General features: G+C 34.7%; 1 protein-coding gene across 7 annotated transcripts in view; it reads right to left on the reverse strand.

The window, feature by feature from the left end:
- Nucleotides 1-27,892, reverse strand: part of ZC3H13 (zinc finger CCCH-type containing 13) — an 86,598-nt gene that overhangs the window by 21,370 nt on the left and 37,336 nt on the right. For 4 of the 7 annotated variants that reach the window (XM_016219530.2, XM_087814358.1, XM_016219529.2 and 1 more), the window contains 5 exons: nt 21,791-21,988; nt 16,513-16,826; nt 13,262-13,726; nt 4,098-4,289; nt 29-112 (listed from right to left, as the gene is read on the reverse strand). In XM_016219530.2, the coding sequence (XP_016075016.2) occupies nt 29-112; nt 4,098-4,289; nt 13,262-13,726; nt 16,513-16,826; nt 21,791-21,988 (1,253 nt within the window). The remainder of the gene's footprint in view (nt 1-28; nt 113-4,097; nt 4,290-13,261; nt 13,727-16,512; nt 16,827-21,790; nt 21,989-27,892) is intronic. The other 3 variants (XM_016219533.2, XM_016219531.2, XM_087814359.1) reach the window with 2 other exon arrangements.

Raw genomic sequence — 27,892 nt, forward strand, 5'->3', positions numbered from 1 at the left:
CCCACTTTCTGCCATCTCTACCCTTCACCTCTGATCTTCTCTGTCCCCCCAGCAGGACCTGAGAACACTGGTGGCAAAGGATAGGGGCAGCAGGAGGTGTAGAACATAGGAGCTGAAGGAAAAAAAAAATTTCCCTCGTAAGTCACACCTCTAATTTCAGGCAAAAATATATACACATAAAAGTGCAGCTATTATGTGAGGAAAATATAGAACAAAACAAATATTTGTTGCTGCAATATCAGTTTATCATAAACTAAAATATTAAGGGTACTGATGCTTAGCAATCTTAATCAAGTGTAAAAAGTGTTTCATATTAGTGATATATTTACAATAACTACTAATAAATTAAAAGTTTTATTTAATCATATAACTGATTACTCAGATGCAGAGCTGTTTTCTTAAGATATGAATTGATAATCGTGTGTGTGTGTGTACATATATATATATTTCAATACAAGAATCATATAAACACAGAGAAAATTAATGCATAATGCCCAAATGCCCAGTTGAGCAGGAAATTAGTCTGGGATAAAAAAAATGGCATGCACTCTTAAATGGAGATAGCCATTTTTGAAAGTAGTTCACTGTGGTAGGATCTAGGTTACTGTGATGCTTCTACTTTCATATTACATAATAATATTTATGGGTTAATTATGAAGGTCATAATTAATATGGCCAACAGATTTGCAAGTAGCATATCTAACATCAACTTGTTAAGCAGAATAATTTTAGGATATTTCTAGGGAAAGGTTCAATGAAGTAATTTGAATTTCCTGTCTTACCACAGGAGAAAGACAAGAATTATCCATATTTACTCAATAGAAGTTATAGATTGATACAAAAGTTCATAAAATTTTAAAGCTAAAACAAAACAAAATCTTGTCCTGCCCCTTCCTCCTTTTCTTCTTAAAAACACCGAAATTATGGTCCATAAGTTTGTTTGTCAAAGTCAGGGAGATAGTAAACACATTAGGAAAGTAAAACTAGACGTCAGTTCTCTTAAATCCTTTTTTAACTTTTGCTGAAACCATTTAAAATGGTTTTATTGTACTACACTTTTGATTCCCAGAATGCTATATGATTGTATGAATTCCTGGTTTGAGGGTCATACTAATGTCACAACGATTACAAAATACTGAAACAAATTCAATACTGCAACTTACAGTAATAAGGGACTACACTATTTTACTCAGACACTCTATTTTGACATATAAAGTCTACTTTCCCAACCAAAATGTTCCTTACTCCAGAGAAAATGGAAAAAATACAAGAACACTACTTTAATGTCTAAACTATCTTCTCTATCTTCTCCCCAAATGTGTTCTTTGAAGATCTGCTTCTTGTCATATATGTCCTTTATCTTAATGAGTGACACACCCATTCATAAAAGCTAGAAATCTCTGAACCTCATCATATTCAAGTATCATCAATTTCACTCTCAAAATAGTTCTTCTATTTCCTCTCTCCATCCCTAATAGTTAATATTATTAACCCAGACTTTAATAAGCTCTTCTTAGATGTCTATGTCATACTGTAATTGGTTGGTATTCTTGGTCTTCAGTCTTTCCCCAGACTTTCTTATAGTTTTTTTTGATGAAAACTCTGTTCTCTTAGCTGCTTAAAAGCAGTTATCTTATAAGTAGTGAAAAGGCAATTAAATCCAAAAATTTTAGCCTGATTTATAGGCCTGACAACCTGGCCTATCACCTCTCATCAATCCTTTTTCCTAGCTTCTTTCCTTTTCTACCAAATACAGCATACCTCTACCCCAACCTCATACTTCTTTACTACTTCAAAACATATGTTTCTTTTAGTCTTGTATGTTTGTAAATGCTACACTCTCTCCTGGCAAAATGCTTCTTCCATCATTCCTTTTGGCAAACTCTTACTATCTTTCAGACCCTAATTCAGACGTCCCTTATTTAGGAAGCTTTCTTAGATTTTCTCAGAATTCTGTTTGCTCCTTTGTCTTCTCATAGAACTTTAGTAAAGTTGATCACATGTCAATTGTGTATTTGTACCTTAATTAACCTGTGAACAACTACAGGGAAGATTTAAATTCCTGAGCACAGAACAAAGTGCCTGGGCACATTTCTAACTTCAACTTGCCTTAATCTCCCTACAGTCACCATACCCTAGTCATACTGGTCTTCTTTCAAACACTAGGACATATTAAGCTTTCCCATCTCAGGAAATTGGCATCTACTGTTTCCTTTGCACGGAATGTTTTTACCCTCAATCTGTGCAATGCTAACTTATCTTGAATTTATGCCTCTGCATAAATATCATTTCCTCAGAAATTTTAAAAACACTTTTAAAAAGGTCCCTCTCTTACCCTTTACTTCTTTTTGGGTCCCTTGTTTGTGACAGCACTGAATCAGTGCTTTATTTTGGGAGTGGGTGGGGGTATCTTCACTTCTATTAAGTTCTACAAACACAAGTGCTATTGTACGCCAAGAACCTAGCAAAGTGCATGGGGACTCAGTAAACATTTGTAGAATATCATTAACCTCAAAAATATATTTTTATCTCAGTCATACAAATGATATTTGCTGAAGTAGTTATAGTAAAGTAAAACAGAAAAAGAACAGGACTTGCAGTCAGAAGACCTACGTTTGAATTCCAGCTCTGGAACTTACTTCTATGTAACACTGGAAAAATCACTACCCTTCTCTTGGCCCAAATCTCCTAAATTATAAAACATGAATTTCATACCTATACTCACAAGGATATTGTAAAAATAAAAGGATTTTAAGGTTTTTTAAGTATACATATTCTCTGACTTAATATTGTAAAGAATATTAAGTCAGAAAATATATATAAAGCAACTATCAAAGTTCTTGGTAACTTAATGCATGTGAGGTTGAATGAAATATAAAACTGAAAGTAAGTGCTACTACTGAATTCAGGCATGACATGAGAAAAACCTGAGCAAGGATATAAAACTAGAAAAAAAAGGAAAGAAAAAAAAAAGATATAAAAAAAGCATTACCAGGACACGGTGTTAAAGAGAGTGAAGAGAGGTAAATCAGTGTTAGGAAAGAAATAATTTCATATATGAACACAGAACATATAAATCTAGCCTCATCTGTAACTAAAGAAATCATACATATCTTTTAACCCAAATATCAGGCTTATCTTAACAAACTCAACCCAACTAGCTCTGATCTCATCTATGTCTCTCATCATATCTACACTCCCCCAAAGTACATTATGTCTTAGAGACTTCATTCATTCTCCTCTCAGTACTTTCCATATTAATATACAGTATTACCCCTTTGATTCAGCAAACTCTGAAGCATCAATATGTAATTCCCTACTCCATCAAGTTTTGTACTACATTAATCTCAGCATTATAGCAAACCTTACTATAGTAACCAGCCAAGGTTAATAAGACCTTCATAAAATCTTAAATGTATAAGGCCCTAATAGGTACAGGCAATAAAAGCTTGTTAATGAAAGTACTTATCACCCTTCTTAAATGCCTTCTAGTAATCTTGCTTCAAAATTTATTTAAGAGATCATTTAATAGAGTAACAGAAAATGATATACAAGAATCTAAAATTAGCTAAAGCAAGCATTACATATGCTCAGGAAGGAACATGTTTCTCCAGGAAACCCCAGGCCTGTAATTTTTATTTTTTTCTTGTTCCTCTTTGGCAGTATTTACAAAATTGTTTACCACTGCTAGTGAGTGAGTGGCCAGGATATTCAGATGAGAAAGTTTAAGTATCTCCTGAATCAGAAATGCCTGGAATGGTACCACAAACCTACATTTTTAAAAAAGGGTTGTGAGCTACTTGGTTAAGGTGAGAAACATCCAACAGTGCACCTCAGTTCTTGCAGTATGCAAGTGCCTATTACCTCAGTACCTATTCTGCTGTCAAATAGGTAATGGTAGCTAGCTATTTACATACTCTCCCCTAAACTGAGTAAACAAGAAAGATTGTACAAGTAAATATAATAGCTTCAAATACGTCAACAAGCAAAAGTCTTAAAAGACAGCTTACGTTAAAAAGTAAACTGAAACTGTTTTTTAAAAAAATAATTCTCCCAATCAATGTTGTCACTATTTAATAATAATCCATTTGACAAACCTCTCTCTCTGTTGTCACGACGGTCTCTCTCTCCATGTCTTCTCTCAAAGGAAGAATCCCTTGTTTGATCTCTGTTGTCTCTTTCAGGATACCTGTCTCTTTCAGGATAGCTACTTCGAGTTTCCCAGCTTTCATGATAGTTGCTACTACTACTGTGACTATCAATTTGAGAAGCTCTTGTGCCTCGGCTTCCTAAAAAAGTAAAAAAGATATTCACACAAATGTTTACATGTTTACTTTATTCAACAAGTTTCATCAGTCAAAATCTTTCCTACCAAAAAAAACATACAGATAAAGGTGTTTTCCCCCTTTAATTCAAAAGTGTACTAACCATTGTTGAAAAGAATATTAACTGTTAGAACAGAACACCTAAGTTTATCTAATGATTGACTTGGGTAAACAAAATCTCAGCTTCATCTATAAAAACATCATATAATGGAATTATAAAGCAAGACACATTTCAATTAACCCAAAACACAACAAAATAAAATATAAAAACTATTGACTCATATCTCAGGATAATCATGAAATAGTAAAAAATATGGATATATTATTGCTTTGATTATAGTTTATAGTGAAACATCCTAATACAGAATCAAGGCATTTTGTGGACGTTAAGTGGTACCTAAAAATTTACATTAAAAAATGTAGGAAATGAATGGTCATAGTATCCTTATTTGTAATACCCAAAACTGGAAAGGATTCAAATGGCTTTCAATGGTGAATGGTTAAACAAACTGTGGTACATCCAGACCATGGAGTACTGTTACACAACAAACTATTGATACATGACCCTCAAGGAAATTATACTGAATGAAAAAGCCCATTTCAACAGGATACATACAGCATGATTCCATTTATGTAACATTTGTGAAATAACAATTATAAGAGAGGACATATTAGTGGTTACTAGGGGTTAGGGACAGGGGAGGGGATTTAGGCTGTGGCTATAAAGGGGTAACACAAGGAGTCTTGTAATGGCAGAGTTCAGTATCTTGACTGTGGTGATGGTAATGCAAGGCTACACAGCCACTAGGGAAAACAGTATAAAGGTTTCTAAAAAATTAAAAATAGAATTATCATATGATCCAGCAATCCCACTGCTGGATATACATCCATAGGAACTGAAATCAGGATCTGGAAGGAGATATCTGCATTCTCATGTTCATTACAGCATTATTCACAATAGCCAAGAAATGGAAGCAACCTAAAGAAAATGTGGTATATACATATAATGGAATATTATTCATTAATAAGAAGGAAATCCTGCCTTTGGTGACAACATGAATGAACCCGGTAGACATTATTACTAATGTCCAGGTAAGATAAGCCAGACACAGAAGGACAAATGCCACATTATACTACAGAATGGTGGTTGCCCAGGGCTGGAGGAAGAGGGAAATAGGGAGGTATTAGTAAAGGGTACAAAGTTTCAGTTATATAAGATGAATAAGTCCTAGATACCTACTGTATAGTATAGTGCCTAAAGTTAGTAATAATGTATCAGAAACTAAAAAATTTGGTAAGAGGGTAGATCTTATGTTAAGTATTCTAAGTACACACATACACAAATAATAAAAAATAAAGAGCAGGATGAAATATTTTTGCAGGGATAGATTATGTTTACGGCACAGATTATGGTGTATACTTATTTCCAAGCTCATCAAATTGTATACATTAAATGTGTATAGCTTTTTGTATATCAATCATACTCCAATAAAGTGGTTTTTAAAAAAAAGTCCACAGAGACACACATACACACATACACCCCTTACACATAACAGGCTTTGAGCACTGAAAGAATTATAGCATTTTAATAATAAAAATATTTGTAAAGAATATTTTAATAATTAAAGATCAGAAATAAATTTGAAACATTTTTTAAAAGGCTACATAAGACATCTAGGAATGAACAGGTTAAATGTTGGATAGTGCTAAGAGAAAATAAGTAAAAAAAGACATATCTAAGGATATGACCCAGAGAGAGAAAGACAGATAAAAATATGAAAAATTTGAGAGTTAAGAATCAAAAAAGATACAATGAAAGATTCAAAATATGTCTAACTATATACAGTTTAAAGTCATTTAAAACAAAAAGATACAGAAAGCTTGAAAGGATTAAAAAAGACATACCAAATAAATATTAACCAAAAGAAATCTGTCGAGTGACGTCAGAGGAATGGCAGTGTGAGAGGTAACCCTGGTCCATCCCACTAAAGTTACAATTTGGACAGCTATAATTCAACAAAGGATTCCCTGCTCAACACACAAACACATCTGAAAGATCCATGTACTGAAACATCTGATAGTGGGCAAGTAGGTGAGAGTGGGGGGAAAAGGGAAGGGAGAGGACTGGAGACACATGCCAAGGACACAGCCAGGAGTTCACTGTGGGTATTGGGAGAGAAGGGAAATCAGGTGGCTGCTTGTACTCCCTACAGCCCAGAGGAGCAGAGACACAATGAGGTGAGCATTCTTAACAGAGTGGTTGGCACAAGCTGTGGCTGTGGTTGTCAGGCGGCTGCCACTACCAGGCAGAAAAACAAAGCCAAGAAGCCTGGCTGCCTCTCCTCACTCTAGCAGAGTTAGCCTCCTCAAACCCTTCCAGAGCTAGCAGTGGGCCCCAGAAGAAGCTGTAGCAGTGAGTGTCAGAATACAGAGAACATTATCTACAACCCTGAGAACTGGAAAGACACATGCATTTTTCCTTGAGTGGCAGGTGAACACTATGGCTAATCCCAGTGGCAGGGGTGGAGATAGGTGAGGAAGCTGAGGTCTGGCAGTCGCCGTAACTGGGAGGAGAACAAACCCACAAAAGCACCAATTGGCATCCCCCAGCTCTGCCCACCACCACCCATGGTGGCTGGACTGCTGGCAGTGTCTGGTTGCAGGGACAGCACTGGGACTTCACCAGCTTTGAAGCCCATCACTACCACATTCCCTCACAGGGATCATGCCCTGAGACTGAGGGGACCAGGTCACCTCAGAGGAGATGCTCACCTCCCCAGGTAATACAGGGCACTTTCTACCACACCAGAGAGATCAAAGAAGCCAGAATAGTGCAAGAGAACCTAAAGAATTTGTGCTTCAGCACCACCTATTGGAAAACTAAAGAAGGATTTCTTATTAACCTAGTAGAGGAGTGCCACTATTTAAAAAAAAAAAAAAAAAAAGCAGATTTCATTCCCATAGATGCCTAACAGAGAAGTATCCATCAAATATCATGAATAACCAAAGTAACAAAACAGTTCAAAACGAAAATAAAAAATCTCCAGAAAATAAACTTAAAGACACAGAAATGTGTGATTTAAATGACACAGAATTCAAGACTGTAGTTCTGAAAAAACTCAATGAGATACAAGAAAACACAGGCCGTTTAATAAATTCAGAAATAAAACCAATGAACAAAATGAGTATTTTACCAAAGAGATTAAAACTTTAAAAAAGAACCAAACAGAAATTCTGGAGATGAAGAACTCAATAAACTAAATGAAGACTGAATTAGCAAGCTTAGGAAACAGAGCTGAACAGATGGAGGGAAGAGTTAGCGATATCAAGATTGAAATCAAGAAGTGACAAATATGAAAAAAGAGAAAGACTTTGAGAGTAAAAAAAAAAAAAATGAAAAAACTCTATAAGAACTATCTGACTTCTTCAGAAAGAGCAATATAAGAATAAGGTATAGTGGAGGGAGAAGGGAATAGAGAGGCAATTCAAGCTAACAGTTGAAGAGAACTTTCCCAAACTTATGGGAAAGGCTACATCCTTGAATCCAAGAAGCAAACAGAACACCTAATTATCCCAATCCAAAAAGGCCTTCTTCAAGGCACATTATATTAAAACTGTCAAAAATTAATGACAAAGTAAGAATACTGAAGGCATCCAGAAAAAAGAAGTCAGTAACCTATAAAGGAAATCCCATTAGATTATCATCAAGTTTTTCAGCAGAAACCCTACAAGCTAGCAGAGAGTGGAATCAAATATTCAAACAATTGAAAGACAGAAATAACCAGCCAAGAATAACATATCTAGCAAAGCTATACTTTTGATATGAAGGAGAATTAAAGACTTTTACATACATATAGAAACGGAGGGAATTTACCACCACAAGACCTCCACTACAGAAAATACTGAAGGGGCTTAATCTACCTGAAATAAAAAGACAGAATACAAAACTTTGAGTAAGATAACAGACAGACAAAAGCAAGATATTGCCACCCATTTTCAGAATAGGGTATTATACACTTAAATATAACATAAAGGTTAAAGGAGGTAAAAGCATTAAAAAAGAGAGAACAATAGCTGCTGTCATTCAGAGATGAACTCACAGTTTAAATGGATAACTTGTGACACAAAAAAACATAAAAGGGGAGAAGGTAAAGATCTGAATTTGCAAAGGGGAACAAAGGATGCATTCGATAGAAAAGTACTTATATATATGAAGATTTCTTTTGCATAACCCTAATGATAACTAGAAAAAAAAATCTAGAACTGAGGCACATAACATAAAAAAGAAGAAACAGAGGGAAAAAATAATAGAATACCACCAAACTAAAACAACAGACAGTAACACAAGGGAAAAGAAACAATGAAAACAAAAGATAAAATGGTTATAAGAAATCCTCAGATATCAATAATCAGCCTAGATGAAAATAAACTGAATTCACCAATAAAAAGGCTAGAAAACAAAAGATAAAATGGCTATAATAAATCCTCATATATCGATAATCACCTAAATAAAAATAGACTGAATTCACCAGTAAAAAGACAGAGTAGCAGGTTCGCTGAAAAAACAAAAGCCAACCACATGCTGCCTTCAGGAGACACATTTCAGCTGCAAGGACAAAAATAAACTCAAAACTGAAAGAATGGAAAATGATTCTCCAAGCAAATGGCACCTAGAGAAAGAGGGTATAGCCATTCTTATATCTGACAAAATAGATTTCAAGATAAAAACAGTAACAAGAGACATATTATAATGATAAAGGGGACACTGCATCAAGACACAATACTTCTCAATATATATGTACCCAATCAGGGAGCACCAAAAAATATAAAGCAATAACAGAACTAAAAGAAAAAAACTGACAAAAATACAATTATAGTAGGGAACGCAAATACCTCATTGACAGCTATGGATATTCAAATAGAAAATCAATGAGGAAATTTAGGCCTTAAATGACACATTAAACCAAGTGGACATAACTGACATTTCAGAGCCTTTCATCTAAGGACATCATATTATGCATTCTTCTCTACTGCACATGGAACATTCTCAAGGATAGACCATATGATGGAATAAAAAACTAGCCTCAACAAAATTTAAGAAGACTGAAATCATACCAAGCATATATTCTGTGACCTCAATGCTCTGAAACTGGAAATCAACAGCAAAAGGAAAGTAAAACCACAAATATGTGGAGATTAAATAACATTCTACTAAACAATGACTGGGTCAAAGAAGAAATAAAAGAAGAGATCAAAGACACAGAGAAGAATTTGAATAACATGAGATATCACAGCTTTTGGGATGCAAAATCAGTATTAAGAGAGAAGTTTATATCATTAAAGTTTTATTTCAAGAAATAAGGACATCAGAGGAATGGTGGCATGAGAGACCCCCTTGGCCTCTCCCCCTGAAATTTTAAAAAGTTAACCAACTACAATTTAACAAAGAATTCCCTACTCAACACAGAGGCATGCCTGTGAGACCTGTGCATCGAAACATCTAAAGGTGGGTAACTGAATAAGTGAGGAGAGAAGGGAAGAAAGCTCACGGCAGTGAGATGCAGCGTTGCAGCTGGGAGCTTGCAGCTCAGCGGGAGAGGGGAAAAGGCTGGTGGTAGCGGGTATTTCCTTTGGCCGGGAGGAACAGAGAGCTGCGGGGGTTTGGACAGTCCAGCAGCATGAGTGGAGAGAACAGTGACTGAGACAGCAGATGGCTGACAGACTGCAGGGGTCTGCCACACAGATATCCATAGTCAGAGGTGTGTGTGATTCTGACAAATGAATGTACCGCAGAGCCCTGCTGCCCTTTGGACTCCCAAAACTCACCTCCCATCGCCCTTCGTGTTGGGTAAAGAAACATTTTATTTGTAAACCAAGAGCTTGCAATGGAACCGCTGTTTCCATCTGTGACTGATTCCTGGGTTTGGTGCTTGTGGACCTCCCATGGAGGTCTGGGATGCCATCACCGTGAGGGCAAAATAAACCCCACCTGCAAGCAGTGCCCCAGTACTGTCTTAGGGAAGCCTTGGAGGTTAAGTCTGGAAGATCACAGAGGTAAAAAAAAAAAAATCAAAAAATAAAATAAAATAAAATAAAAATCTTACAATTCAGCGCCATCTAGTGGAAAAGGGTAGAAAGTCCTCTAGAGAGCGCGCTGCTATAGAAGGAATATTTGTGCCTAGACTAACAAGACTAGCAAATACCATGAATAATCATGGTAACTAGGACGTTCAGAAGGAAAATGAAAAACCCCCAGAAAGCAAGCTGGAACACAAGGAAATATGTGATGTAAATGACAGAGATTTCAAGATTGCAGTTCTGAAAATACTCAATGAGATGAGAGAAAATACAGACAGGCAATTCAGTGCACTCAGAAAACAAATCAATGAACAAAACGAGTACATTACCAAAGAGACTGAAACATTAAAAAAGAACCAATCAGAAATCCTGGAAATGAAGCATGCAATTAAGGAGAGCAGGAATGAGCTACTGAACATAGGAAAAAGAGCCAACTATGCCCAGCCAGTGTGACTCAGCAGTAGAGCACCAACATATGATCCAGGAGATCGTGGTTTGATTCTTGGTCTGGGCACATGCCCGGGGTGGACTCGATCCCCAGTGGGGGGTGTGTGTGTGCAGGAGGCAGCCGATCAATGACTCTCATCATTGATGTTTCTCTCTCTCCCCACCTCCCTTCCTCTCTCTGAAATTGATACATTTAAAAATATAAATAAATAGAAAATAAAAATAGAAAGCATGACTGAAAATTTAAAATCTTATTTCTATATAACTCATAAGCCAAAGAAGAAATTATATTAAAACTTAAAATGTAACTTACTACACTGCTTCAAGAAAAAACAGAAATCTATAATTACTATAATAATCTAAATCTTTAACTCTTAGAGAATGTCAATTAGTAGTAAAGGCTCTAAGCAGTTGAAAAATAGGAAACAAGGCTTAATAATAGAGAAATGTTATCAAACTGTCAAAGAACAGATAACTAATCATCTACAAATTGTGCCAGAGAAGAGAAAGAAGCAACACTTTCCAACACATTTTATAGGACCAGTATAACTCTGATCCCTAAACCAAAGAAGGAAAATATAATAAAATAAACTATGCAGTAAGTGGTATTATAGAACTGGTTCACATTGGCTCAAAAGAGCCAACTGTGCACATCTCTTCCCAACTCCACATCGAGTGACATGGTAGTAGATGGAAATCTGCTATGACAGGAGCATTTATACCATGTTATTGGTAAAAGCTACAAGTGAAGGCTTTTTCCTAAAGAGTTCGTTGTTAAATATTTACCATAATACCACTAATGTTATGCCAATCTCAATTAAAAACATGGATGTTTAAGTGAAAATTAAATTTTAACAATCCTATTCTAGAACTTAAAAAAAAAAAAGCCATTTATCTTAGTAATTCAAGGATAGTTCTAAATTTAAAAATTAACATGTAACAAAGCAAAAGAGACAAACTATATGATCTTCTCAAGATACAGAAAAATCAGTATACATAAAAGATGTTAGCTAAATTGGGAAAATTAGGAGACATCCTTAAAACAATAAAAAACACCTGCTAAAAAAATCTATAAACACCATGCTTAGTGGTGAAATGCCAGTCTTTAAAATACGAAACGAAGCAAAGAAGCCCATTATACCACTTATATTCACACCTACAGGATATCAATAGTAAGTAAATAAAAATCAGAAAAGAAGAGCCAAATCTGTCTGTTCCCAGACATAGATGTTTAAGATAATCTAATTAGCTCTACAAAGAAAATAAAGCAACATCACAATACAAGGCTAACATACAAATATCAATGACCATTTCTATATATCTACAATAAGCGTAAGAAAATGAAATGTTTTAAAAGATATCACTTAGTGACACCTGTACATAGTTATTCACTTATGCACTGGTTCATAAACAAAAAAGATTGGAACACCTAACCATCAATGTAGAATTTATTACTTTTATGGAATATCCTACAATAAACACTATGCACCAGAAAAAGGAGGTGTCTGTTTACCAAACTGAATAATATGGAATGATTTCCAAGATAGTTTTTAACTGAAAACAGCAGGGTATATAGAACAGTATATAGTTGGGATTGATTTTTTGTTTTGTTTTTTTTTGAATAAAAGGGTGGTTTTTTTACATTTAAAAAATGTAAATGAAAAAGCAAAGAGCCAAGAAAAGCCAAGACAATTATGAAGGAGAAGATGAGGGGCCTTCAGCTTAATGTGAAGCTGTGATACTGACCAAGAGAGACCAACAGACCAATGAAAAGAATAAGTGATCAGACTGTGCAGCAGCGTTTTGGGGAAGTGGAGAAAGGAAGATGGAGGGAGGCAAAGCTAATTCAGTCCAAGCAGTTTGGAGATAGTCAAATACATAGGTAGTTATTAGGTATGACAAATGCTTTTTTAGGGGAAGATAAAAAAAAAAAAATGGCTCAAGATCCTGATATGTGATGATCTGAGGTGGTTTGAAGCAAGTACAAATACTGAATACATAAATTAGTCATTTCTGAAACCATCAATTTTGAAAGCCTATCATTTAAATCCCACTTTAATGATCATTTTGAAATTACATATATATATATATATATACGTAAATTATTAGAAATTATTTCCTTTTGACTCTTTTTTTTCCTCCTGAGAGCAATTTTCTTAGTGTTTCACATTAATCAAGATTTTAGGCATGATATAATTCAAACTAGGGGTCTAGGTCAGGCCCAACTTATCTTTTGCTACTTTAGCTCACAATTCCTATTCAGAATTCAAATTCAATTAATTGAAAATTACTTTGACAAAATAATGACAATAGATGTAGAAATAATTTATTTAGAAAAGAAATCTTAGGAGATTTAATAACTTCTATATAAACATACAAGATACAGTTAACTGACAAGTCAAAAATCTTACCTTTTTCTGGTAACTCTGGACCTCTCCCCCTACTTCTGCCCATCCGGTCATTCCTAATTTCACTTCGAGACTCACTTCTGGAATCATTCCTTAATTCAGTACGAGAACTTTCTTCTCTCAAATGGTTTCTGCCATAACTTCGGGATTCTTCCTGATATGTATCTTCCTTTCGATGAGCATCTCGACTGTCACGGTCCCTGTAGTCATGGGTATCACGAGCAGACCGAGAATCTCTGGGATCACGGCTCTCCTTGTTATCTCTGTTATAATCTCTCATCTCCCTGGAGTCCCGAATGTCTCTGGAGTCTCTTAGTTCCCTTCGGTCTCTAGTATCTCTGGTATCTCTTCGATCCCGGACATCTCGAGGTTCTCTGTCTTCTCTGTGGTCTCTAGAAGAGCTCTGATCCTGTTCATACTCTCGTTCTTCCCTTGTGTCCTTTGATCTATCCCTTTTGCCTCTAGTCTCTGTAATGCAATTTTGGAAATTAAAAAAACCAATTTATTTAATATGGAGCTTTAAAAATTTTATTACAATGGTTATTTATGTTCTTTGCAGAAAATAAAAGGAGACAATATGGTCAAATAAGAAAACCAAATCTATCCAAAAGCTAAAATTCCAAAGGTAATTTTTACTAATGCTTAGAGAATTGTTTTTATTGAATAAACTCTAAATGAGATCTTCCACGGCCCCAATTTATCCATACTTATATCTTAAATAGTTGAAACAAATAAATTGATCTCATATCATTGATGGCTTACTTTTTAGAAATAACTGTGAGATGCAGAGGCACACAGTGACTTTTATCATCTCTATCAAATATTAGGCCAGACTAGATCACACATGAGGCCCTCAAATGGAGTTAAGCACTTTAGAGTGAGTGGCCTACAGTTAGTAAACTGGCTGGCAAAGAGATACTGTTATTTTCTTTTCTTGAGTTATTTAATGGAATCACACTACTGTCTCTCAAGCTTTCTCTACTTAAAGCATTTTGTAAGATTTCACAGAAAAATAAAGAAGTGATTTTAGTTATTTAAAAGTTAGAACAAATCTTACTATTTAATCCAAACTTGCAATTGTATAAAGAAAGAAATAGAGATCCAGAACTTAAATGGCTTAGTTAAAACCCCATATCTCATGGGAATTTGCAGATTAGAAACTCTTCTTTAAATATGTCTAGAATAGACACAGATTGATTACAGTATAAATCTGATATGAAGTGAAAGAATTAACAAGAGAATGTCAAAGAACAAACACTGCCTTTTTAAAAAAAAAAATCAGAGTCCTTCACAAGTTGCTCCTACACTTTGGTACTGACTCAAGAGCTGAGGCTGTTTTAGACTCTGGAGCAGTTTTATGCCTAGGACATTATACGTTTATCTCCTTTTCACTTTGTCTCTAGTGGCTAGGTCCACAGGTTTTTTTCAAGCACCCAAGCACTTAGTATCCACAAATCCTCTAGATTCTCCCATCAATAACTTATCTGCCCTGCCAATTACTTTGTCCATATGCCTATATCCAAAATGCTATTTAAGGCAGAAGCACTAGGCAAAGATTTGATGTCTCCATCCCTTCTTATAAACATCTATTACTTCTAGTCCTCCTCCAATAACAACTGTGCCTAAAAATGTTCACTTAATATTTTTTTTCATGATGCTCCCATCCGTCTTTACAAATATATCTAATTACAATGTTTTGTTCTTTATCTCCCTCCCCTGTCTTCTACTAAAATTATTCTTATTTCAGAAAATGACATCTAAATAGAGAGAAACAAACATCTGCTATATCTCTTGTATGGAAGGTTAAAGAAATGTTCTCCTTACAAAGAACCTAAACACATATGGATTCTTCCTGTAACATAAGCCACTCTTACCATAAAAAAGCAATCCTAAAAACACTCAACTGCATACTATTCCTCTTCATTAGTGGGTTTATTAATTATGTTTTGAAATAATAAAGAGTTTTCATTCAGTAAGTAGTCATTAAAGAAATACTATATTTCTGATCAATTCTAGTTGTTAAATATCTTAAGATGAAAAGATAGGCATAAAATAATTTTCCCATCTTATCAATGTTCCATAAATACTGATGTGCTGATCTTGTTCCAAAATCATGTGAACAGGGATAATCCTATAAAATAGGTACTCTCTCCAGTCTCTACCTACGCACCCATCATTTTCTTGAATAAAAACACTTGATTATTGCTTGCACTGTTGCTAGGAAGATAATAACTAAATGTAACATGTTTCATGGGAGACTGCTATATTATACTCATAGACATCCTTTTAAAATGCATATTAAGCCCAGCCACCATGGCCCAGAGGCTGAGCATTGAACTATGATCCAGGAGATTGTGGTTCAATTCCCAGTTGGGGCACATGCCCGGGTTTCAGGCTCAATCCCCAGTAGGAGGTGTGGGAAAGAGCCGATCAATGACTCTCATCATTGATGTTTCTCTATCTCCCCTCCCTTCCTCTCTATGAAATTAATAAAAACATTTAAAAAAATTAAATAAAATGCATATTAAACAGAAATGTTGTAAGTAAGCAAGTATATCCTGAGTATTTATTATGTTTAAAAACTAACACAGAAGTTAGGGGAAAAAACTTGTAAATAAACAAAGATGAGAAACTTAGACAAGTACAGACATATTAGATGAGAAATATTTAGACCGTATTGTCAGGTAATAATAGCACCTCAACTTGAACAGGGTGTAGCAAATACAAAATTAACTTAATTCTCAAGGAACTAAGGAAGGGAAATGCTTTGCTTACTTTACTTCTTTCTTGATTTATACCTAGAAAACTATCACTTGGTTTGCACCAACCCTCTGAAAGCTCCCTGAACTCTCACCTCTTTATCAAAACACTTCTGATGCTTTTAAACTTTGCCTCCTGGCTTGCTGCTTTTCATTCCCTCACCTCTTTGTTTTTTTAAAGAATTAACTAAGCAATGAGGAGGATGCACTAAAAATAAGATGGTCAAAAATTTCTAGAACTTGAGAGTACTCAAGTAAAATATCTTAAAGAAAGCACCAACTTAGTATACATATAAATGCATACTGATACACATTCTAACAGCTTACATTCCTATGTCATTAAGCACCTCCTATTGCCCTCAGGACCTCTCCTGTGTTACAGAATACTTAATATAACTCAGTTCTCTTCTATCCCTTATAATAATAAATCTGAATGTCCAAGCTTTAAAGAAAATCTACTTAAATGACTTAAAAAAATCAAGATACAGTGCTTACCTTCCCTTCTTTCATGACGCCGATCATGAGACTGTGAAGTTCGTTCATGATCATGCCTCCCCTTCTCTCGAATTGGAGAGCGATGTCTTGGAGGACTTTGCTTTCTCTGAGGAGAAGACAGAGAATGTGAAGAAGGATAAGGCGAAGTAGAACGTCGTAAAGGTGGAGTTATTGTCCTCTGATAAGATGGTGAAGGAGTTCTTTTTCGACGAGGAGAAAGAGAATGTCTTTGAATAGATGATCCTGACTGTGAGGAAGATGAATGATGTCTAGAAGACATAGGAGAATGATGCTGTCCTGCAGGGGAAGTAGACCTACAAGGAAAAATAACATTTATAAAAAACATGTTCAAGAACCTTCATTTCTAGCCAAAAGAAAATCATTTTTCAAAACAAAACAAAAATAACAATGTAAAAGTTAAAGCTGAAAGTGTGGATAATTCCAGATAAATTTTAATTCACACTGCTATAAAAGAATAAGCTTATTTTTAAAGATTTGATAGATTTTTAAATCAGCTTGAGGCAACAGTTCTAGGAGATATGCACTGCCTTTCTCCCAAGCTTTGGCTCCAAGGCACACTTCCTCTTCCAGGTAACATTCTCCCTGAGCACAGATGGTCTTACCCTTACTTAAACTATGGAATTAGCTCTTGTCAGAGGTAATCTCTGACAGTGTGATTTAGATACTCAGAGACGGAAACCCACAAAGAGCTAAAGAGAAAACATACCGGTAAGATTTAGATAGAAAGCAGCTGTGAGAATGACTGCAATTCAAGGCTGTGGAAAAAGGGAAAAGCTATCCAGCTAAACCAAACCTAAAGTCTGCACTGCCTGAGTTGACATCTAGACTGGGGGAAAATTGCTAGGGTTAAGGAAGGAAAGTATTGTCTATATAGTTTCATCTTAAATAATCTGCCTTCACTATTGGGCAGCACAAAACGAGATTGAGTTTGTAAGTTTTGGTTTAACTAAGGCGTTCTCTACACCTTTAAAATCATCTTCTTTCACCGATGCCAAAGAAACAACATATTATAATCTCATGAAGCACATCTGAATCACTCTTAAAAATCTATTATGTCCTGGGCCCTGTTCTTATTACTTAGAATAGCAGTAATTTCAGATTAACTAGTCTTATCCTTTAGAATTGGCTGGTTTCTTACCTGAGGGATAAGAAAGTGAAACCTGAAATTCAAATAAAGAAAACGGGAAAGTGCAGTGCACAATGAGAAGCTCGACACCTTAAAACAGGTATCTGTATACTGTCAGCAAGAGCACTGCCACTTATAGCACATAGGGAAAGATGATATTTAGCCTGACATGGTTTCCATCAAAAGCTTTTTAATGCTGTTATAATTAGAACATAATGTGTAATGAGAATATTCAGGGTACATTTTATTTGGGGAAAAATGTAAAAGGTTAAGAAATTAAAAAGAAAAACTCCTTTTATTCAAGATGCAAGTAATTTTACCTACAAACCAATATGTTTACCATAGACTTTATTTATTTTTAAAATTTTTCATTTATTGATTTTTAGAGAGGAAGGGATAGAGTAGGGGAGGGAGGGAAGGATGAGGAGAGAGAGAGAGAAACATTGATTTGTTGTTCTACTTATTTATGCGTTCACTGATTGTATGTGACCTGACTGGGGATCAAACCTGCAACCTTGGCATATGGGGATGATCAGCTGGGCTACTCGGCCAGGGCCTACCATAGACTTTTAAAAAATTAATAATACAAACTTTTCAGTCAATAGTTTCTATTTCTCAAATATGAAAATATGCTTATATAACTAATATTCCTAATTCAATCTTTAAAATTATCATGCAAAAAAGCATAGTTTAAAAAAAATGGACTATGGACACTATCAAATTCAACTCTATTTCCAGTGGTAAAATACAACACAATGTGACACATATTACCCAGAGAAATATTGAGGATTTAATTCATTTTAATTCACTTAACAAATATTAAGTGAGCACTTTCTATGCTCCAAGCATTATTTTTGGCACTGAAGATACAGAAGTGAAGAAGATGGACAAAACCACTAACATAATCATGACGATAATATTAATAATAGTAGGTAATACCTATATTGCTAATATGTGTATGACATTGTTTTAAGTGCTTTGTATCGATTAACTGATTTCATCTTTATGACAACAACCCTATAAGGTAACTGAGGCAGAGGACTGAAAACCAGTCTGTCTTCATTACAGGGTCTAGGAGAAGACCACCTAGAACAAACCTAGGCAATTTGAGTTAATTAACGCAACAAAGTCTACAAAACAGGGTAATGAAATAGAAACTGTTAGGTCCCCCCAAAAAGTTTGTCAGGTTGCTTACTAAGGAAAAGGCCTTTACTGAGGTGATATATCTGAGTCAAGAGTTGAAAATCCAAGGGCAGAACTTTCTGTGCAGTGGGCTCAGCAACCACCAAGAAGGCAGGAGAGATTGTGGTATATAAGAACAGAAAGGAGACAAGTGTAAGTACAATTTATGAGAGAGTGAAGAGTCTTATAAGAGAGGGTCACAGAGTAGGCAGGCGCCAGATATAAATAGTCTTCTAGGCCATGATGAAAGTCTGGTTTTATTCTAAGTATGAAGGAAATCACTGGAGAGTTTTAGACAGGAAAGTGTCATTCAAAATCTAGTAAGATCTTATTTGCCTAAATAAATATGAATATGGAGGAAGAAAATGCTCCTGTGTAATGATTTGTTTTAGGCCTAGTAACTTGCTGTCCTTCTGGAGCATGATAAATACTCCCTGGAAGGGGAATCATTTCTAACTAAATGACCTGAAGAAATAGGTGAGTAACTGTCTGTGGGAATCTTTTGAAAGATACCTCTTCCATAAATATATATAATAATACTTGTAAAACATTTGATTCAAGTAAACTAATAAGAAGTTCTAGATAATACAAGTAAATCTAAGCCAAGTAGTAATAATTTTGGTTAGATTTCATTTTTGCATTTATGTAGAAATGAAATAATTTCAAAAACCTCAATTTAAGAATGAAGAATGTTAAGATAACCCCTAAATCAATACATCCTTCAATGCTATTCAAATCCAGAATTACTCATATTTAAATAATATAATTTTTCAGAATCTGGTCTAGGAGCCTTACACTGACTCATTCAATCACGTGACTTAGCTAATAACTGCACCTACAACTGAGACCAAGAGTCAGAAGAGACAAGTACCTGGTGTTCCTGGAACACAAGGTTGTTTTTAAGCTCTAGGATTAAGAGAGTCAGTATTCCAAATGCAATAAAACTCAGAAACACACACACACGCATAACTTGAATTAACACAACTGGCTTCTATCCTCTGCCTTGTGTAGTAAGTTAGTTATTACTTTCTCCAGGGATGGGGTGGAGTAGGATGGTGAGATGATGAAGGAGAGGACCAGATCATGCCAAAAAACAACACACAATCTAGTTCTGGAAAAGAGGGGAGTGAAGAATGGTTCTCAAGTTCCAGTCCAATGTCCCAGGCCAATCATTTCCTCAGCTCAGGCCAACAAAATGGGTGCCAAATAAGGGAGATTCTTGAAATCCCTGACACTGTCCTGGAAGTCCAAACTAGTCACAGGTCAAAACTGTCAGTGAAAATATCACCAGACACCAACAAACCACAGCCAGATTGCAATGGATGTCTGTTACTTCATTAATCTCATCACATACAACACAACCCTACATTTTCACCAAAGTTGAGTTTTTGGCATTTACCATGTTATGCATTTCTGATTGGACCAATTAATGGAACAGGAATAAACGTCCCAACCACCTCATGCTACTGAAAAACTCTCTGAAACTGCTTGAGAACAACTTTCCTTTCAAGTCCCTAATTCTACCAAGCATGTTGGACCAAGGGTAAAAGCACAACTTTTAGGGGACATAAATGCAATTCTAGATTTTGGCTTGACAAGTTTTCCCAATATCATACCTACAAATGAGAGCCCAAGCCGAAGTAGCTCCCCATACTAAATAAATTAGAATATCTGGGAATTGGAATTAGGCATCAATACATTTTAAGGATGCTCAGGTGGTTCCAATGTGCAGCAAAATTTGGGCAAGAGCCCTTATTTCTAAGGGCTGATTCTAAATCTAACTGATGCTGCATAAGTATCAGTTAGGATAAAAGTAAAAAATTAGAAAAACTAAACAATTTTATGGCTACATTTGATTAAGTATTAGTTTAAATGAAAACCTGCAAATGGAAAGGCATGTTTAAATATTACTATGTTGTAATTTATTACTAATGTAGAAAGATAAAGAGTATATTTATTGAGCACTTTGCTCATATTTTAAAGCTTTATCTCACTTAATCCTCACCTCAACACTATGAGGCAGTATCATGCATATTTTACAGTTAAATAAATAGAGGCTCAGAGAAAACAAATAGCTTATTCAAGGTCTCACATCAAGTAACTGCAGAGCCAAGATACAAGTTCCTGTTCATGTAAATTCAGGGTTTGTGCATTTTCCATTACACTGTAACTCAAAAAGAAAAGAGACTGAGAAGCCTCTAGAGTTAAATTTTTTTGAGGAAATATTAATTTCATGAAAGAATTTGAAAATGAATTAAAAAAAAATTAACAAAGATAAAACATCCCTATCAAATCTCTAAGCATTTCACAAATCTTGTACTACACTCATGTTCATAACAGCACTCTTCACAGTAGCCAAGAGGTAGAAGTAGCACATATGCCCATTGGAAGGTGAATGGTTAAACAAATGTGGTATACACAGACAATGAAATATCACTCAGCTTAGAAAGAAGGCAGCTTTGTCACACACTTCAACATGGACGAATCCCAAAGATGTTATGATAAATGAAATAAACCAGTCACAAAAAGACAAAATTATCCTATTTATATGAGGTATCTAATGTGGTCAGATTCATAAAAACAGAAAGCAGAACGGTGGTTACTAGGTGTTGTGAAGTTGGGGGCACGGGGAGAGGGAAAGGGAGTTGTTAATGGGTGTAGAGTTTCAGACTTGCAAGATGAAAAAGTTCTGGAGATGTGTTTCATGCAATGTGAATATACTTAACACTACTGAACTGTACACTTAAAAATGAAGGTAGGAAATTTTGTTTTGTTTTTTAATCAAAATAAAAAAATTTAAGTTAATATTTATTGAATTATCCATAACTCAATATGGGAATTATTAAATATATATACACAGATTAATAACCCTAAAAAATCCATTATAGTAATGCCTAAAAGCTTCTGAAAATAAAAGTAAGATTGTTAAAAACACAGAATCCTACTTACCTGGGCTTGTCTCTTTTTTCTCTTTGTCTTTCAAAATCCCGTCCTCTGTCCTTTCCATCTCTTGGTTTTTCTTCTATCCTGTCTTTTATTTTATACTTTTCTTTATATTTTTTCCCCAGAGCAGTATCTTCCTGTAAAGGAGGGGGTGGACTAGGAGTGCGAGGTCCTTTCTTTTTACTTTGATTGCTTTTTGAATTCCTGAAGGTAACACAAAGCTATCATTAGAAGTCCAAATACTTTTGGAAGGGCTAATGGATCTTTTTTTTCATTTTAACAAAGCACATTTTAAAAATGATAGCATTCCATTCAATAACTTGCCTTTGATTATTTTGTATACTAGTAATTAGTATCTAGGAAAAACAGAGAAATGAGCAAAGAAACAACTTACTTGTTACTTATATCATTAACACTACTTATTAAATAATTTACAGGGTAGGGGTACCTAAGATAGAGGTGGAGTAGGAAAAGATTCTTTCAGGAAAAGAAATAATGTAAAATAAAACAACTGCATGAACTGGATGGTTTTATTTTATTTTTTTAGCTTATATAGAAAAGTAAATGAAGAAAGTAAAAATCACCTATAATTCCATCACTCAAGGATAACCATTGTTAAAACCCTGGATATATGTTCACACTTTTTCCAAGTCTTGTTCCCTCCCTCCCTCCCCTGCTACACACAATCCTATTAAGTTCTGTAAGTTTTTTTGTACTAAATATAATATGGGTATCTTTCTATAACAAAATGTAGATTTAGATAACTATTACTATAGACTGTGCAGAATTTCCTTCTATACATATGTTCCAGTTTTTAGACAGCTTCCATGTTTTTATCATTACAAAGAACACACAATTACATCATCTATAAATGAAATCCTAAGCATTGTTGGTAAACATTCATTTAAATCTTTGCGTCTTAAGAAATCTTCTACAACTCTTACAATTACAAAGATAGTCCTCTAAAATTCTAGAATTTTGTTTTTCACATTTACTCTACCTAGAATTAATTTTGGGGCATATCTTATCCTCTTTCATTTTGCACTTTAAATATAACTTAGAGCCCTTATATACCCCAAATTATCAGTCTTTACCTTATACCTGAACAACAATTTGACCTAATGTAGCATTTTGGTATCAATATCCTTTTTTCTCAGAGCTCTATAAATACTGTCACAATATCTTATAGTATTTAGTGTTGTAGATAAAAAAATCCAAAGAGAGTCCATTTTTTTCCTATGCAGATTATGTGGTTTTTCTGCTGGGATGCATATAATATTTTATTCCATAGACGTTAAAAATTTCCCCAAGATGCCCTGGACCACCAGTGTGGCTCAGTTGGTCAGAGTGTCCTCCCATACACCTAAAGGTGGTGGGTTTGATTCCTGGTCAGGGCACATACCCATGTTTCAGGTTCCATCCCTGGTTGGGGGGTGTGCAGGAGGCAACTAATCTATGTTTCTCACATTGATGTCTGTCTCTTAAAAAAAATTTTTTTTTTAATTTCCAAGATAAACATAAATCACTTTCTTCTTTTCTTAATTTTTTTTTTTTTTTAGCTTTTTCCAGCACTCAGTGAGCTATTTCAATCTGAAACCTCAAGTCTTTTTTTTTTTTTTTTTTTTAATATGGTTTTTTATTGATTTCAGAGAGGAAAGGAGAGAGAGAGATAGAAACATCAATAATGAAAGAATCATTGATCGGCTGCCTCCTGCATGTCCCCCACGAGGGAACCAAGCCTGAAGCCCAGGCATGTGCCCAGACTGGGAATTAAACCATGACCTCCTGGTTCATAGGTCGATGCTCAACCACTAAGCCACACCGGCCAGCTGAAACCTGAAGTCTGTTAATGAGTTTCTTCTACTTTATTTCATCAATTTTCCATATCACCCAAATCTCTCTGGTTTGCTTTATTGTAACGTTAATGTATTTCCTGGAATTCTCTCCCATGTCTTATTTCTGTTATTTCCATCTCTTCTCTGCATTCCTAGATTCTAAATATATCTTCAAATTTGATAATTTTTCTTTTAAGAATTCTCCTAATTTTTCTTTTTAGAATTCTCCTAATTCTAAATTTGGCAATCTCATTATTGTGCTGTTTTCAGTTTAAAAATAGTTTTTCTTCCAAAATATCTTTGTTCATAGACTGCTTATATTTTTCATCAACTGCTCTCATCATGTCAATGCAATATCCTCTCAAACTGTACTAAAATATATATAATTATTTAAATTTGTTCCTGTTTTCTGCAACACTGAGTGTTCAGTCCAGTACCGAGTTTTTAATTAACCCTTTCTTTTCATACATCTGGCAAATTTTCACTAGCTACTCATTTCACTATCTTTTGATTTTTATAAATGATGACCTGAGCCTGAATGCTAGAACTTACTTCCTGTTACTTTGAGCTCTCTAATCCAAAGATTCCTTAGCTATAAAAAGGTGATTGACAGTAACTTCCTCAAAATCTTGATAAAAATTTAAAACAATAATAGTATAAAAGCAACTGACTTATGGTGATCACTCAGAAAATTTAGTTCTCTTACTCTTTTATACTTATTTCTTATTATCATAGATAGGGCTAACCAATTAGCAAGTCAGAAATTACTAAATTATGACCATATCTATTTTTCATCTTTGTCTTCTGCCAAGAACCAGGTGACTCAAATATTTTATGTATCTAACAGACAAATGATAAAGGTCTGCATTTCTATATACTTTCCCTCTTAAAAGACAAAACTAATCAAGAGTTGGTATCTGTATCAAAAATTATTTTAAAAACCATTTTGAAGATAAAATAGAGGAATTCTGACCACAAACTGTACTTTCACATTACTGCCTGTGCCAAGTGTTTATTAAACTTTTGTCCTAGGCACAATGTTTAACCATACTGTGCAGACTTTTTTTTGAAACCAAGTTCTGGCTAAAATAATGTGAGTGGAAGTGATGTACACCACTTCTAGGCCTAACTAGTGAAAGACTCTCATGTTCCAGTCAGTAGGAAACCATATAGCTAAATAAATGTAATACTCCAATTAATCTTTTTCTTTGCACATTCTTTTTGGTGTCCTCAAAAACCTAAGAAAGTGGAGTTAGAGTCAGAAGGAGCCTAGGTTACTGAATCTCTGTGTAAAGTACAGCCACCTGTTAATCAGAAACACCCATTTTTACTTCACTTGAGAAATTCTGTGTGTAAAACTCACATTTTAGGATTAAATTATCATAACATCCAGGCCCTGGCCGGTGTGTCTAAGTGGTTACAGTACTGGCCCCCTGCACCAAAGGGTCGTGGGTTCAATTCCTGGTCAAGGGCACATAACTGGGTTGTGGGTCTGATCCCCGGCCCCAGTAGGTGCATGAGCGGGAGGCAACCAATCCATGTGTTCTCTCTCTCATAGATGTTTCTCTCTCCATCTTACTCTCTCCCTCCCTTCCAGTTTCTCTCTAAAGAAAAAATTAATGGAAAAAATATCCTCGGGTGAGGATTAACAAAAAACACACAAAACAAACAAACAAAAACTGTTATAACCAGGATTATCCCAATATACTCACTAAAGTACAGAATTTCTTCACATTACCATAAAAAGTATATGTGGATGGAAAATATCCTTATATTTATAGGTATAGGGTTTTCAAGTGCCTTCAACTGAATGGGCTGAAATTGGTTTGGAACATTTTGAAGTCAAGAAAACCTTTCAAAATATTTTAAATCAATTGATTATTCTTTAGTGGCACAGAGCCCACTTCCTATTTGTGGCATACAATTCAATTATATACTTCTATCATTTTTAGATCCTTTCTCTCTCTCTCTCCCCCCAAAACTACTTCTTTTAAAGAGCTTTTGACATACTTCATACATCTTTGTACAGAGCTATAAAGAAAAATTTACTTAATAAAAACTAAAACAATGTAGATGCCCACAACAGAACACATTTGCTAATACTAAGCCACACTATATTTCACATATCAACATAAAGCTTACTATCAGGCTATATCTCACAATGAAAGACAAAGAAAACTGCCAGCTCTCAGGGAAAAGGGTGAGGTATTTTTTTTTTTTTTAAATATATATTTATTGATTTCAGAGAGAGGAAAGGAGAGGGAGAGAGGGAGAGACATCAATGATGAGAGAGTCATTCATTGAGCCCACAACCGGGGCATGTGCCCTGACTGGGAATCGAACCCCAATCGCCTGGATCCTAGGTTGACGCTCAACCGCTGAGCCACGCCTGGCCGGGCAGGGTGAGTTTTAATTTGTAATTATCTCTGCCTCCTCAATTTGATAACCATGTAAGACTAAGACCCAGGAGTTTGTTTATCTGATTGTCACCTCAGTTGACTTACTGGCATTGGTTGCAACACTCCACTGAATTTTAACTGAAATTCTAATCCTTACTTGTTGCTTAATATGTCTTCAAACAGTTTATAGAGTATGGTCCAGAAATAAAACTAAAAGTTGATGAACTGACACACTCTACATACTGTAAACTTCATGGCTAAAGAAATGGTATATGCGATTCAATGTTTTCTTTGTAACTATAATGTACTATTTGCCAGATCCTTCTGCTTCTATTAATAAATTATTGTTGCATCTTAAAGTCAACAACATCATGGAATACAGGAAATGTTGTAAATCAAAGGAAGTAATTATTCATGCTAAATATTCATCAAAAGATAAGTGAGTTACTAAAAAGTAGTAAGAGAAAACTACATGAAAAAGAACAGAATAAAACTGCTTATCTAAATAGTTATCAAAATTTTCTATGAAGAAATTAAATTTCAAAGATTTTATAAGTACAAAGAATAAGAAAAGAAAAGAAAAGAAGAGTATTTCAGGTATGATGTGTTTGGGGGGAAAATGAATGGAATTGAGGAAAAATTAATAATTGGTTAGCCAAGTGGATATAGAGCAAGTGGGGGTAAATCACATTGCTCTATAGTTCAACATCTTCCATATCCCTTGCCATATTAACTCAATCCCAGGGGCAAAGGAAAGGATCAAGTCAACTATACAGAGTGCCTTATTAAAATGCAAAGCTCTATGCAAAGGAGGTGCTGTGGGGAGATAGAACAATGAACCATCAAGATCCCAATCTACAAGGAGCTTAAATTTAATAGAGGTCATAAAACATGCATGCCATAGCTAAAATATAATGCAAACAATTAATATTAAGGGGGGGAGAGGTGTAAGTAAAATCTCATACACACAAAGGGAACACAAATTATGTTCAGTAAGGAGAAATGGGAAAATTTAATAGAAAAGATAAAATTTGAGTTGGACACTGAAGATTAAGGATGGAAGACGGTAGAAGAAAGATTGGATAAAAATATAGCAAGACTGAAAGATCAAAGTATAAATGTCATTCTAAAAAATCTGAATTTCACTCAAGAGAATGGAAACCACTGGATTTTTCAATGGTATAATAAATTAACTGGAATTGTTCTCTTAAGATTTCTCTTAAAACATCTGTAAAATAAATGGATTGGGATATCTGATTCTTTATATGTGTGGGGAATAGACACTAGATATAATTGATAAAGTTAGTAAGATGATATAATAATCTAGGCAAAAAGTAACTGGAATCTGAAATAGGGTTAAAGCCTCTAGAAACTAAAAGGAAATAGTAAAATATGAGTTTCATTATGGGTTCAGATAGACAGGTTTGCCAACTGGTCAAAAGTTCAGAAGAGGTTTTTATTTAGCTTTTTCTTAAAATTAGTGTATGTACTTTAATTAAAATTTAAATAATACATGGTGTCTCCTGCCTTATTCTCAGTTCTACAATGTAATAATATTTAATCATTTCTGTTTTTATTTCTTCAACTGGCTACTACAATAAAACTAAATAATATAACATTACTACTATGTATATACTATAAAGAATTTAATCTCTTGATCATGTACACAAAGAGACAAGAATTAAGTTCACTATGTATTATTTCTAATAGCTAAAAACTAGAAACAACTTAAATGTTCGACAAGGTACATAAATGTATAGTAAAAATACTAAAAAAACTAGGGTTACATATATTAACACATATAAATGTAAAAAAATGTTAAGTAAAAAAGCTGCAGAAGGAAAGTAATAATATCTTTATCAAGAATAAACAGA

This window comes from Miniopterus natalensis, chromosome 2 (genome assembly GCF_054644295.1).
Source record: "Miniopterus natalensis isolate mMinNat1 chromosome 2, mMinNat1.hap1, whole genome shotgun sequence".
NCBI lineage: Eukaryota > Metazoa > Chordata > Mammalia > Chiroptera > Miniopteridae > Miniopterus > Miniopterus natalensis.